General features: G+C 48.8%; 1 protein-coding gene across 2 annotated transcripts in view; it reads left to right on the top strand.

Moving 5' to 3' along the window:
• Window positions 1–14,223, top strand: part of PC (pyruvate carboxylase) — a 265,823-nt gene that overhangs the window by 235,471 nt on the left and 16,129 nt on the right. For both annotated transcript variants that reach the window (XM_044449338.1, XM_044449337.1), the window contains exon 14: window positions 8,441–8,597. In XM_044449338.1, the coding sequence (XP_044305273.1) occupies window positions 8,441–8,597 (157 nt within the window). The remainder of the gene's footprint in view (window positions 1–8,440; window positions 8,598–14,223) is intronic.

The following is a 14,223-nucleotide window of genomic DNA, read 5'->3' as shown; positions in this document are numbered from 1 at the left end:
GCGTTCGTGAGCTGAGGTACCACTGTACTCACATTGGTGGCAAACCAGTAGGAATAATTCAGAGCCATATAGAAGACATTCAGATTTATTGTGGCTCTTGCCTCTTGGCAGAGCAGCGGAGCAGCGGAGGCACAGACTGGGAGAGAGTGCTGAGGGTGGCCAGGGGACTGGCGAAGGCAAGGCGGGAGCTGGGCAGAGAAGCAGAGGGACAGGAGCAGCAGAGAGGAAGGGAGGTGGGGCCAGAGAGGCTAGAGGGGCCAGGAGGGAGCAGAGGGACGGGGCCACCAGCCGGAGGGACTGATAAGGCCACACTCAGCCCTTGTCACGTCGTTTCTTGTAGCCCAGGCAGCCTGGGGACTCCCTTCCTTGGGGTGCAGGGTTTTTTTTCCTTCCCCAATTTAAATTTTTATTTTAACCTTGTGGCGGGGTGGGGTTGGGAAAACTGGGTGAGTGAGCAATAGCGCAGGAAAGGCAAGCGGGGCGGGGGGACCAAGGTAGGGTCTCTGATGGTTTCTCAATGGCAGGCCAGGAGATGGCCTTGGTGGGAGTCACGGGTGTTGCTGTCCGCTGTGACAGCTGTAACAGCTGCAACATGTTTGCCCTTCTCCCCCAGGAGAGGCAGGGTTACACTTGCCTTCGGTGCAAGATGGTGACCCTGCTAGAGGAGGAGGTGAGGGGCCTGAGGGCCGAGAGAGCTCTCCAGGACCTCTGGGAGCAGCCCCCCTCTGGACAGAGGGTTGAGGGAAAGGCCACGGGAGGAGCAGCCGGGGAGACATGGAGGTGTGTCACCCACAGGAGGAGGAGGCCAGCATGGCTTCCTCCTCCTGGTGCTGATCTGGAGCTGGGAAACAGGTTCTCCCTGCTTGGGGAGGCTGGGGCTGATGAGGCCTCGGAGGACCAGCAGGAGCCCAGCCTGGGACCACGGGCCGCAAGGGGGCCACTGCAGGAGAAGCAAGGGCCAGGGGATGGCTGCCCACCACCACCAGGAAGGCACGGCAGCGGATGATTGTTGTTGGGGACTCTCTGCTGAGGGGCACTGAGGCAGTGGTGTACCGCACCAACCTGGAGACAAAGGAGGTTTGCTGCCTGCCGGGTGCACACATCCAGCATGTGAAGGACAGAGTGGAGCATCTTGTTTGCTCCGGGGGTCACCAGCCACTCCTGGTGATCCATGTGGGCACAAACGACATGGCCAGGAAGGGTGTGGTCGGGATCATCAGGGACTTGGGGAAGAAACTCGGAGCTAAAGGCCCACGTGGCCTTCTCATCCATCTTACCATTCCGGGGATTTGGGCCAGGCAGGGACAGCAGGGTCTCCGAGGTGAACGACTGGCTTAGCTTTGGCTTCCTTGACCACAGCACCTGGTTTCTTGCCAATGGACCTCTGGCAAGGGATGGCTTACACCTCACGAGGATGGGGAAAAGGTCCTTTGGAGATGCTTCAGCGAGCTAATCCAGAAGACTTTAAACTGAGCCGGGGGATTGGGTTGGTTCAGGTCCCCCAGAAAGGTGTCTGAACTGGACAAGTGTAGGGAGAGGATCAGGGCCCTGGGAGCAGGGTTTTAGAGGTACTGCAGGGACTGACAGGACTCCTACAGAGAGGGGCCAGGTATCGGGGTGGATGGGAGGAAGGAGGAGGCTGGGAACTCCAAGGAAAGGAAGCAGTGGGAAGCAGTTGAGGTGCTGCAATGCGAGGAGCATGGGTAACCAGCAGGAAGAGCTTGAAACTCTTCTGGGAATAGAAGGGTATGACTTGGTGGGAATCACAGAAACTTGGTGGGATGAAAGGCAAGACTGGAATGTAAACATAGAGGGATATTCACCTTTTTAGAAAGGACAGGAAGGTAAAGAGGGGTGGGGGCATGGCTTTATACATCAGGGAAGGGATAGGATGCAGTGAGATAGAATGCAGCACAGATAGGGGTTTGGTAGAGGCAGTCTGGGTGAAACTTAGGGGTTTTGACAGGGAAAGAGACCTGACAGTGGGGGTATGTTATCGCCCTCCAGGTCAACTTGAGACCCTGGATGATATCCTGTCAGATCAGATTCTAAGGATATCTCAGGAGAGGGACACAATAATTATGGGAGATTTCAATCTCCCGGATATTAGTTGGGGACTCACTTGGCGGTGACAGCCAGGTCACATAGCTTCCTAGAAGCTAGAGAGGGAGGGTTTTTCACACAGAGGGTCTGAGAGGTGATGGCGGGGGGTGGGGGTGGGAACATCCTTGACTTGCTCTTGACCAACAGGGAAGAGCTGATAGATGAAGTACAGATTAGGGGAGCTCTGGATGTGAGTGATCACTCCATCCTTTGCTTTGAGATCAGGGGACTGGGGACATGCAGCAGGTCGAGCACTAGAAGCTGGGCCTTCAAGAGAGCAAGGCTTGGCCAACTGAAGGCCAGACTGGGGAAAGTCTCCTGCGATAGGTTACTAGAAGGTAAGCGAGTTGAATAGGGGGGATGGCACTCAAAAGGGAGGTTTTGGAGGCGCAAGCCTTGACGATACCTCTAGTCAGTAAGGTGGGGAGGCGGAGGAGAGTGCCGCCATGGATGCAAAAGGAGGTGGTTAGAGGGATTAGACAAAAGAGGAACATCCATAGGAAATGGGTACTGGGGCAAATAGACAAAAGGGTATACCAGGAGGAGGAGGGCCGTTGCAGAAGCATTCTTCGCAAGGCTAAGGCTGATTATGACCTGAGACTTGCCAAGAATATCAAAAAGGGCTTCTATCAGCATGTAAATAGCAAAGGGAAGGGGAGACAAGTAGTGGGACCACTAAATAAGGAGGAAGAGGATCCAGTGACTGATAGGAGGGAACAGGCACAGATGCTGAATGACTATTTTGCCTCTGTGTTTTCCCCAAAGCTGGACGGGGGAGATCCACATGAGGGATTAGATGAGGTGGGGCCTTTGGGGCAAAGATTAGAGTAACCCCCCCCCGCAGAAGTCGGGGGGCTCTTCAGGGCATTGGACATTACAAAGGCACCAGGCCCTGATGGGTTACACCCAAGAGTTCTTTGAGACATGGCAGGGGTTGGTGGCTGTTTTGCAGGGAATGGAGCATGAAGCGAGACTGAGGGAACTGGAACTGGATCTCTTCAGCCTGGAGAAGAGGAGACTCAGAGGGGATATGTTGTGAGGGGATGTCACAGGGTAGAGACCTGTTCTCCCCTGCAGAGGAAGGCAGGATGCGCTCCAGTGGAGCAAAGCTCAGGGAGCCAAGGTTCCATTTGGATGCCAGGAAGCACTTCCTGACACTTAGGACCCCGAGGGTGTGCAATGGGCTTCCACGAGAGGTCGTTGAGGCCCCATTGGTGCGGGTATTCAAAGATAGGCTAGACATGCACATGGTGGGCATGTCGTGAGCAGAGCTAGCTAGTGCCGGAGGTCAGACTTGATGGCCCGGGAGGCCCCTTCTGACTTGCTCTGTTTCTGTGTTTGTTTCACAAATGCTGGCCTCCATTTTTCAGGCCTCGTGGAGAATGGGAGAACTTCCAGAGGACTAGAGTGTGGCGTCATTGGTTCCAATTTTTAAAAAGGGTAGAAGGGACATGGGGAATTACAGACCAGTTAGCCTTACGGCCATTGCAGGGAAAGCAGTGGAAAGGCTCATAGTAGCAAGAGATCTAGTGATGCTAGATAGAGAAGGGAGGCTGGTAGCCACACAGCACAGTTTTCGCAAAAACAGGTCCTGCCAGACAAACCTTGTGGAATTCTACAACAAGGTTTCGAGGTGGCTAGATGGAAGAGATGCAGTGGATGTGCTTTTCCTGGATTTCAGCAAGACCTTTGACAAAGTGCCCCATGATATTTTGGTTGAGAAACTGAGGAGTTTTGGGATACACCAAAGGACTGTCTGATGGATTAGGGCATGGCTAACTGACTGAAAGCAGAGGGTAACCATTAGTGGGGAATCATTGGGATGGTGGCCAGTGAAAAGCGGGGTCCCCCAGGGCTCTATTCTGGGGCCAATCCTGTTTAATCTTTTCATCATTGCCATGGAAGAAGGGGTGAACAGTCTGTGGATCAAATTCGCAGATGATACTAAAACTGGAGCAGTGGCCACAACTGAGGAGCAGGTACCCCAGATCCAAAAGGATCTGGACAGACTATGGAAGTGGGCAGGAGACAACAGGATGGCGTTCAATGTGGATAAGTGCAAGGTCTTGCACTTGGGGCATAGGAATGGGTGTCATACGCACAGGTTAGGGGACAAGTGGCTGGAGAGCAGCACTTGTGAAAGGGACCTCGGGGTGCTGGTTGACTGCAGGCTAAGCATGAGTCAGCAGTGACCAGCGGTGGTCAAGAGGGCGAACACCACCTTTGGTTGCATAGCCGGAAGTGTGGCTTCTAGATCGAGAGAGATATTACTACCTTTCTATATGACCCTGGTGTGCCTGCAACTGGACTATTGTGTTCAGTTTTGGACCCCTCATTACAGGAAGGATATAGCCAGGTTGGAGTCAGTGCAGCGTAGGGCCACAAGGTCGGTGGCCAGCTTGCAGGGGATGCCATATGAGGCGAGACTGGGGGAACTGGGTCTCTTCAGCCTGGAGAAGAGAAGACTCAGAGGGGATATGTTGGCGACATACAGGTATGTGAGGGGATGTCACATGGAGATGGGCAGATACCTGTTCTCCCCTGCAGAGGAAGGCAGGACGCGCTCCAATGGAGCAAAGCTCAGGGAGCCAACATTCTATTTAGATGCCAGAAAGCACTTCCTGACAGTTAGGACACCGAGGGTGTGGAATAGGCTTCCACGAGAGGTCGTTGAGGCCCCATTGGTGCGAGTGTTCAAAGATAGGCTGGACATGCACATGCTAGGCATGTCGTGAGCGGAGCTAGCTGGAATCCGGGTCAGACTAGATGGCCCAAGAGGCCCCTTCTGGCTAGCCCTGTTTCTATGTTTGTATTTCAGCATTTAGTGAATGCAGTGGTATTAAGCATGGCTTCACTTGCCAGACATCTCCTGTGGAAGCCAGACTGGACAGTTCTCTTCTAATATTGTGGTCTTATAACCAGAACCTTACTGACACTATCAACCCCTTTTCTAGACTCCCCCCCCCCAATCCTTAGGAGCTCCACAACTTCTCCATGCTAAATACTAAGGATTTCAGGATGTTTTCAACTCAAAGAAAGCAAACAGCTTTCTCTTGCAGCCTCTTTGACACTTGATTCCAGACACTGCTATTTCCATAGGAATGCTATACCCCTGTCTAAAACATGAATGTATCTGTTCCCCTTCTTGCATTGTCAAGTGAGACAAAAGTTTTATTTGTGTATTTAATAGCCCACTTTTTTCTTACAACTAACTCAAAGTGGCTTACATAATTTTCCTTCTCTTGCTCTCAATCCAATCCCCTCAACAACTTTGTGAAGTAGGTTGGAATGGCCCAAAGTCACCCAGTTGGCTTCATGTCTGAGCAAGGACTAGAGCCCAGATTGCGAGTCCCAGGGAATGACTTCATATTCCTGAACATTCCCCAACAAATGAAGGAAACCTCATCCCAGAACTTCTGGAACATTAGAAGTAGGCTCATATTTTTACTCCATGAGGCTTTTACAATTTCTGAGAAAACAAGGAAATCAGCATTTCGAACCAGTGATAGTGTCTTTGACTATTCATTGGTGCCTTTAGGATTGATTTGGGGAATGAATATGAATGACATATTTTGTGACTTTTCGGTCAAATTCCCTGTTGTTTACCTGAACAGTTTATAAAATTACTCCACTGATCCTAGGCAGCACAAACACTGAAAAGTGGTGTTACAAAGGCTGTGGGAACACCTGTTTGCACAGTTAGAAATATGTGTCTTTGACCACCTAGGACAGCAATGGCAAACCTTTTAGAGACCGAGTGCCCAAAACCCACTTATCACAAAGTACCAACACTGCAATAAAACCTGAATACTGAGGTTTTAGTTTAGAAAAAGCAACTCACAACCAGTCGAAGCAAATATATACCGTATATCTCCTTGGCAGCACACTGACTGGCCATGCGAAAGCTTGGACGAGTCACGGCTGATGAGTTGCGGCTCGTGACATCATTGCCTGGCGCCGCTGCTCCTTTCCGAGCATGCGCATGGCCCTAGGTGCACTGTTACCTGATGCTCTGCTGCTGGGGCGATGCTGGGATGACTTGGCTCGTGTGCCGACAGAGAGGCCATAGGTTCACCACCACTGACCTAGGATATAAAATTTCAGTTCAAGGCACTGAGATTAGACCCATAAGAAGTCCAAGCCCTATTGTTCTATGAGACACCACATACTAAATGTGAGGTACAAAAAATCCCAGAGTTTGCCATTTTTTTCTGTAAATTCCAGCAAAATATAACCAGTTTACAACTCCACTGACTAATCTATTCACTAGCCCATGAAAACACTTTCCAGTTATTAAAGAAGTCACTTACTTTTGATCTCCACTTACACCTGGACCGAAGTAAGTCAGAGTAATTGGATTTTGCTCTTTTTCCTTCTTCATTCCACCATCTCTTACACTTGCTCTTCTCAAAATTGCTGAATGCCAGGTTGGGAAAGGGAAACCTGGATTCATATTCCTGTTCAGGGCATGATGCTTGCTGGATGATTTTGGCCAGTCATTTTCCTTCATCGTGGCCTGCCTTTTTGTACATATAAAATTGTGTGAAGGTGGGGGGTGACCATTAAAGTTTCTCTGAGCTCTTCAGATGAAGGGTGCACAAAAAAGTGATCATAAGCAGAGAAAAAAGAAAAAGAGACTGAGCAAGAGAACGAGAAGGAGGTTGGTCCTAAAAAAGGACACCTGACTGCAGGCTGGAATGATGTTCCAGGTTCAAAAAGGTTCAGATTTGATCTTCTGGTGGAACCTGAGATATTGGTCTGTGTCTGAGCTTTAACATTTTCTAACTGAAAATGGTTCTCAAGGCACAAGAATACTAATGGGAACTGTTCTTTAAAAATTCAAGTAAAGTTTATCTGCAGTGGATTCAGTGACTGATCACCTTGGTTGTAACCCTACTTTTATCTGGGAATAGATTTCATTGAAATCAATGTATAGGTTTTCAGGGGTGTCATTCATAAAAAAGAGGTAAGATACAAATTTAAAAGGAGACAAAAAGAAATATTAAAGAAAAAGTATACAAACTAAGTAAAAAAATAAGAAAAAGTGAACATTTCTATCTCTTCTACCCACAGTTAAATCAATCAATTCTTAATTAAGACATATAAACAAATTGATCTAGTTTATCAGCTGTAAATAACATTATAGCAAGCCACCACAGGTTATTTATCCATCATTCTGAAGTGAAGTTGGTATTTAGCTCAACTCCCGCAGTGCCAAGTTGTGTCTGGATATGACCAGAGGGATTCCAGTAGAGCCAGTGTGCTGTAGTGGTTAAAGTGTTGGACTGCGACTCTAGTCCCCACCTGAACTCAAATTTCACTGGGTGATTTTGGGCCAGTAAGTACAATGTACCTTCTAGAGTTGCCATGAGGTACATGAAGGGATGTCATGCGGAGGTGGGTCGTGAACTTTTTTCCCCCTGAGAAGTTGGGCAGGATACATTCCAGTGGAGCAAAGCTCAGGGAACCATGATTCAAGGTGGATACCAGGAAGTACTTCTTCCTTCAACAGGAGGTGGTTGAGGCCCCATCGGTGAGGGTGTCAAGGATAGGCTGGACATACACCTGGCAGGCATGTCATGAGCGAAGCTGGCTGGAGCCAGGGTCAGACTAGATAGCCTGGGAGGCCCCTTCTGACTCACTCAGTATCTTTGTTTCTATGTAACATGAAGAGGAGGATTGTGCATTCCTGGAAAAGCAGGATATAAATGTAACAGATAAGCAGCAACATGTACAAGATGAATTTTGACAATTTGTTCTAGAGGTTGCTGGCTTCCATTTTTTGTTTTTGTTTTTCTTCCTCTCCCACAAGACTAGAACCTGGGGTCACCCATGAAATTTGGTGGGGGATTTAGGACAAATAAAAGGAAGTATTTCTTCTTACAACATATAGTTAATCTATGAAATTCACTATCACAGGAGGCAATGATGGCCACCAATTTGGATGACTTTAAAGGGGGTTTGGAGAAGGAGGGGGTGCCATGGAGAAGAAGGCTATTAGTGGCTACTGGCCTGGCTTTACCAGAGGTGGCATGCCTACAGGCACCAGTTGCTCCGGAGCATGGGCAAGAGGAGTTCTTGTGCCCATCCTGTGTACAGCTGGTGTGCCACTGTGTGAACAGAGTGCTGGACTGGGTAGGCCTTATGTTCTTACATTTGGGTCATTTTGGATTTTTGACAGTGAAGAAAGGAAAGTTCTGCCTGAACTGTGTGGTCTTTTTTTTCCTCTACCATTTTGAGGAATTTGGGACATGGCATTTACTTAATTTACATTTACATAATGCCATGTTTCCACCCTCGGTGTTTTGCTGATGTTTGTCTTTCCCTCTGCCCTCAGGTGCTACCTTTGATGTTGCCATGCGCTTCCTGTATGAATGCCCTTGGCGTCGGCTGCAGGAGCTCCGAGAACTCATCCCCAACATCCCATTCCAGATGCTGCTGAGAGGGGCCAATGCTGTGGGTTACACCAACTACCCAGATAACGCGGTCTTCAAGTACGTTCCACAATCTGTTTTCTATTGCAGAGACTTTTAAAGCTCATTTGCAGCCAGGGAGAAGTGGGAAGCCACGTGTAGCAATGGACTGTGTTATAACCACTTAAATTCTTTCTCAGCTCCCCCAACTCTGTCCTTCAGTTCTCGGATTTCACCACATTCCCAGCCTTATTTTTTCTTCTTCTGCTATATGGACAGGGCTATCATGGACAGGACAGTTGGAGGGTTGCCGTATGTCGGAAATGACTTGATGGCACATAAGAAGAACATATAAGGCCAAGATGGCCAGATGTTCCAGGATTCCAACTCCCATCAGCCCCAGCCAAAATAGGCTATGATGAGGAGTCATATTTCAGTTGGAAATCTTCACTTCACTTGGAAAAGCTAAGATACTGAATTCTTTGGCAAACGCTGGAACTTTCTGATATCCAAGCATAGACTGCTGCACCATTCCTCTTTGTGTTCTCTGCATCACACAGATGGGCATGTGTGTGTACCTGAATAATGTCTAGAACTGGGAAAGCTTCAATTGCTCAATGTTCAGGTTTAGGTGGAAGCCCCTCCCTTGCCTGTTCCCGGGGAGGACAGGGGAGGGGGTCCCACCCTTGTGTTAGACTGGGAATCTTGTTGTTCTTCTATTGCTATGAGGTACAATGCACTTTTTTTCATGCTTTCCTGTATCTTTCCAACCCCTACCTGTCTTTCACTTTTTTGCAGAAACCCGCCCCCCCCATATAAATGTCTACCCACCTTTCCTGTGCACAGTTCTTGACTTACGCAAGTTGCCCATGCCTTTCTTCTCCCTTCATCTCTTCTTTTTTCTAACTCCAATTCATGGTGGCTTCAGCCTTTCAGGGCTGTACTTCTTGCAATAGCCAGTTGCACCAACAGTCATTCCTTATTTCTCCTCTGCCTCTGCAAGGAACATGTAGTATAGACCTGTGCACACTGCCAGGTTTTTAAAAAGTGAGGCAATTGCCTTAAGGCTGAGCTGTGGAAGAGGCCTCCCAGAGTGATGAACTCTTCGAAAAAAGAGCTAGACCACCCCTCCACTTCCATGGCCCACAGGACACAAAAAGACCACAAAATAGTCAAAGAAAATGGCAGCCTCCACTGCACCATAGAAGGAGAAGCACTGCATGAATCCCCATCCACTGACATCTCCTACCTCCAGGTCCCCAGCCAACTGCCCAGGGATTCCAGAGTTGACTGAAGAGCTTACTGCTGCACCAGCAGGGGAACTGAGAGACTGATCACCCGAGTGCCCAGTCAGGCACTCCTGCACAGGGGTGGTTCACTCAAGAGACATTTTGTCAACATGCGTCTCGCTGCTGCCCACCATCCCGAGGACCAGAACACCAGCCTCAAACACCCGAATGGCTAGGCTTTGAGGCAAGGGGATGCTGGGAGAGATCCTGCTCTCTTGTCATCAACTGTGACCATGGCTCTGATTGGAGACCAGCACAGAGCTACTCTGAGGCTCCAACAACCTGACCAAGGACTTATTGTATTTATTCATACCTACATACATGCATGTATAGGCCACCTATAACTGCCAACCCCTTCATGGATCACTGCCTTGTCGTGGTGAAGGGGCTTGTGTAGCGCAATGAAGCTATAAGCTATGCCATGCAGTGACACCCAAGATGGACAGGTCATAGCAGAGAGCTCTGACAAAACGTGAGCCACTGGAGAAGGAAACGGCAACCCACTCCAGTATCTTTGCCATAAAAACCCCATGGACAGTACCAAAAGGCAAAAAGATATGATGCTGGAAGATGAGCCCCTCAGGTCGGAAGGTGTCCATTATGCTACTGGGGGCTAGTACTAGTAGCGCCGGAAAGAATGAAGCGACTGTGTCAAAGCTGAAAGGACACTCAGTTGCGGATGTATCTGGTGGTGAAAGGAAAGTCTGATCCTGTAAAGATCTATACTCCATAGGAACCTGGAATGTAATATCTATGAATCAAGTTAAGTTGGACGTGGTCAAACAAGAGATGACAAGACTGAACATCAACATATTAGGAATCAGTGAACTAAAATGGACAGGAATTTAATTCAGGTGACCATCATGTATACCACTGCAGGCAAGAATACCTCAGAAGAAATGGAATAGCCTTCCATAAAAGAGTACGAAAAGCAGTACTGGGATACAGTCTCCAAAATGGCAGAATGATCTCAGTTCGAATCCAAGGAAAACCATTCAACATCACAGTAGTCCAAGTCTATGCCCCAATCATTGATGCTGAAGAGGCTGAAGTTGACCAGTTCTATGAAGGCCTACAACACCCAGAAATAAGACCAAAAAATGATGTCCTTACCATCATGGGGTACTGGAACGCTAAAGTAGGAAACCAAAAGATAACTGGAATAACAGGCAAGTTTGCCCTTGGAGTACAAAATGAAGCAGGGTAAAGGCTGGCAGAATTTTGTCAAGAGAACAAACACTAGCAAACACTCATAGCAAACACTCTTTTCCAACAACCCAAGAGATGACTCTACACATGGACATCACCAGACGGTCAACACAGAAATCAGATGGACTATGAGCTCTGCAGCCAAAAATGGAAAACCTCTATACAGTCAGTAAAAACAAGACCAAGAGCTGACTGTGGCTCAGATCATGAGTTTCTGGTTGCAAAATTCAGGCTTAAATTGATGAAAGTAGGGAAAAGCACTAGGCCACTCAGGTATTACCTAAATCATATCCCTGATGAATATGCAGTAGAGGTGACTAATAGATTTAAGGAATTAGATCTGATAGACAGAGTGTCTGAAGAACTATGGACGGAGGTTTGCAACATTGTACAAGAGGTAGCAACTAAAACCATCCCAAAGAAAAAGAAATGCAAGAAAGCAAAATGGCTGTCTGAGGAAGTTTTGCAAATAGCTGAGGAAAGAAAGGAAGCCAAAGGCAAGAGAGAAAGAGAAAGGTACACCCAACTGAATGCAGAATTCCTGAGAATAGCTAGAAGAGATATGAACAGTGCAAAGAAATAGAAGAAAACAACAGAATAGGGAGGACCAAAGTACATCGGTGAGGCCCCCCTCAACGATAGGGCCTGAACGACCTCCTGTGGAAGCCCATTCCACACCCTCCGGGTCCTAACTGTCAGGAAGTGTTTCCTGGCATCTAAATGGAACCTTGGTTCCCTGAGCTTTGCTCCGTTGGAGCATGTCCTGCCTTCCTCTGCAGGGGAGAACAGATCTCTACCGATCTCCAGGTGACATCCCCTCACATACCTGTATGTCGCCAACAGATCCCCTCCAAGTCTCCTCTTCTCCAGGCTGAAGAGACACGGTACCCTCGGTCTCGCCTCCTACTCCATCCCCTGCAAACCAGCCACGAACCTTCTGGTCCTACGCTGCACTGACTCTAACCTGGCTATATCCTTCCTGTAATGAGGGGTCTGAGCACAATACTCCAGTTGCGGGCACACCAGAGTCGAACAGAGTGGTAGTAATACGTCTCTCGATCTAGAAGCCACACTTCTGGCTATGCAACAAAGGGCAGCGTTTGCCCTCTTGACCACCGCATCACACTGCTGACTCATGTTTAGCCTGCAGTCAACCAGCACCCTGAGGTCCCTTTCACAAGCGCTGCTCTCCAGCTACATGTCCCCTAACCTGTACTTATGACACATATTCCTATGCCCCAAGTGCAAGACCTTGCACTTATCCATCCTGTTGTCTCCTGCCCACTTCCATAGTCTGTCCAGGTCCTTTTGGATCTGGAGTACCTGCTCCTCAGTTGTGGCCACTGCTCCAATTTTAGTATCGTCTGCGAATTTGATCAGCAGACTGTTCACCCCTTCTTCCATGTCATTGAGGAAAAGATTAAGCAGGATCAGCCTCAGGACAGAGCCCTGGGGGACCCCGCTTGTCACTGGCCGCCATCCTGATTATTCACCACTAATGGTTACCCTCTGCTTTCGGTCAGTCAACCATGCCCTAATCCACCCGACAGTGCTTTGGTGTATCCCAAAACTCCTCAGTTTCTCCACCAGGGTGGGGCACTTTGTCAAAGGTCTTGCTGAAATCCAGGTGCACCACATCCACTGCATCCCCTCCCTCTAGCCATCTCGAAACTTTGTAATAGAATCCCACAAGGTTTTTCTGGCAGGATCTGTTTTTGCGAAAGCCCTGTTGTGTGGCTGTCAGCCTCCCTACTCTATCTAGCATCATTAGATCTCTCGCTATTATGAGCCTTTCCATAGTTTTCCTACAATGGATGTAAGGCTAAAAGGTCTGTAATTCCCCATGTCCCTTCTACTACCCTTTTTGAAAATGGGGACCACTGAGGCCAACCTCCAGTCCTCTGGAACTTCACCCGTTCTCCACAACGCCTCAAAAATGGAGGCCAGAGGGCGTGAGAGAACCCCTGCCAACTCTCTAAGAACTCTCGGGTGTAACCTGTCAGGGCCTGGTGCCTTTGCAATGTTCAATGCCCTGAGGAGCCCCTCAACTTCCAGGGGAGGTAACTCTAACCTGTGCCCCTAAGACCCCAGCCTCATGTAATCTCCTATGCGGATCTCCTCCGCCCTGCTTTGGGGAGAACACAGAGGCAAAATAGTCATTTAGCATCTGTGCCTGTTCCCTCATATCAGTCACTGGATCCTCTTCCTCCTTATTTAGTGGTCCCACCACTTGTCTCCCCTTCCTCTTCCTATTTACATGCTGAAAGAAGCCCTTTTGGTCGCTCTTGATATTCTTGGCAAGTCTCAGCTCGCAATCAGCCTTAGCCTTATAGAGAATCCTTCTGCAATGGGCCTCCTCCTCCCGGTATACCCTTTTGTCTATTTCCGCCAGCACCCATTTCCTACGGAGGTTCCTCTTTCATCTAATCCCTCTAACCACCATCTCTTGCATCCATGGCGGCACTCTCCTCTGCCTCCCCACCTTACTAACTAGAGGTATCGTCAAGGCTCGCGTCTCCAAAACCTCCCTTTTGAGTTCCATCCACCCCTCCTCAACTCGCTTACCTTTCAGTAATCTATCCCAGGAGACTTTCCCCAGTCTGGCCTTCAGTTGGCCAAACCTTGCTCTCTTGAAGGCCCAGCTTCTAGTGCTCGACCTGCTGCACGTCCCCAGTCCCCTGATCTCAAAGCAAAGGATGGAGTGATCACTCACATCCAGAGCTCCCCTAATCTGTACTTCATCTATCAGCTCTTCCCTGTTGATCAAGACCAAGTCAAGGATGTTCCTGCCCCCACCCCCCCGTCATCACCTCTCGGACCCTCTGTGTGAAAAACCCTCCCTCTATAGCTTCTAGGAAGAGATGTGACTTGGCTGTCACTTTTGAGTGAGTCTCCCAACTAATATCCGGGAGATTGAACTCTCCCATAATTCATTCATTCATTCATTCATTCATTCATTCATTCATTCATTTAAAACATTTCTATGCCACCCCCATCGCAACAAAGCCTCGGGGCGGCTCACAAAGGGTTATTGTGTCCTTATTGTGTTCCTCTCCTGAGATATCCTTAGAATCTGATCTGACAGGACATCATCCAGGGTCTCAAGTTGACCTGGAGGGCGATAACATACCCCCACTGTCAGGTCTCTTTCCCTGTGAAAACCCCTAAGTTTCACCCAGACTGCCTCTACCAAATCCCCATCTGTGCTG

The sequence above is a fragment of the Varanus komodoensis genome, unplaced genomic scaffold, assembly GCF_004798865.1.
Source record: "Varanus komodoensis strain SLA01 unplaced genomic scaffold, ASM479886v1 scaffold57, whole genome shotgun sequence".
Taxonomy (NCBI): Eukaryota; Metazoa; Chordata; class Lepidosauria; order Squamata; family Varanidae; genus Varanus; species Varanus komodoensis.
The sequence above is the reverse complement of the archived record's forward strand: the minus strand, read 5'-3'. Positions and strand labels throughout refer to the sequence as shown.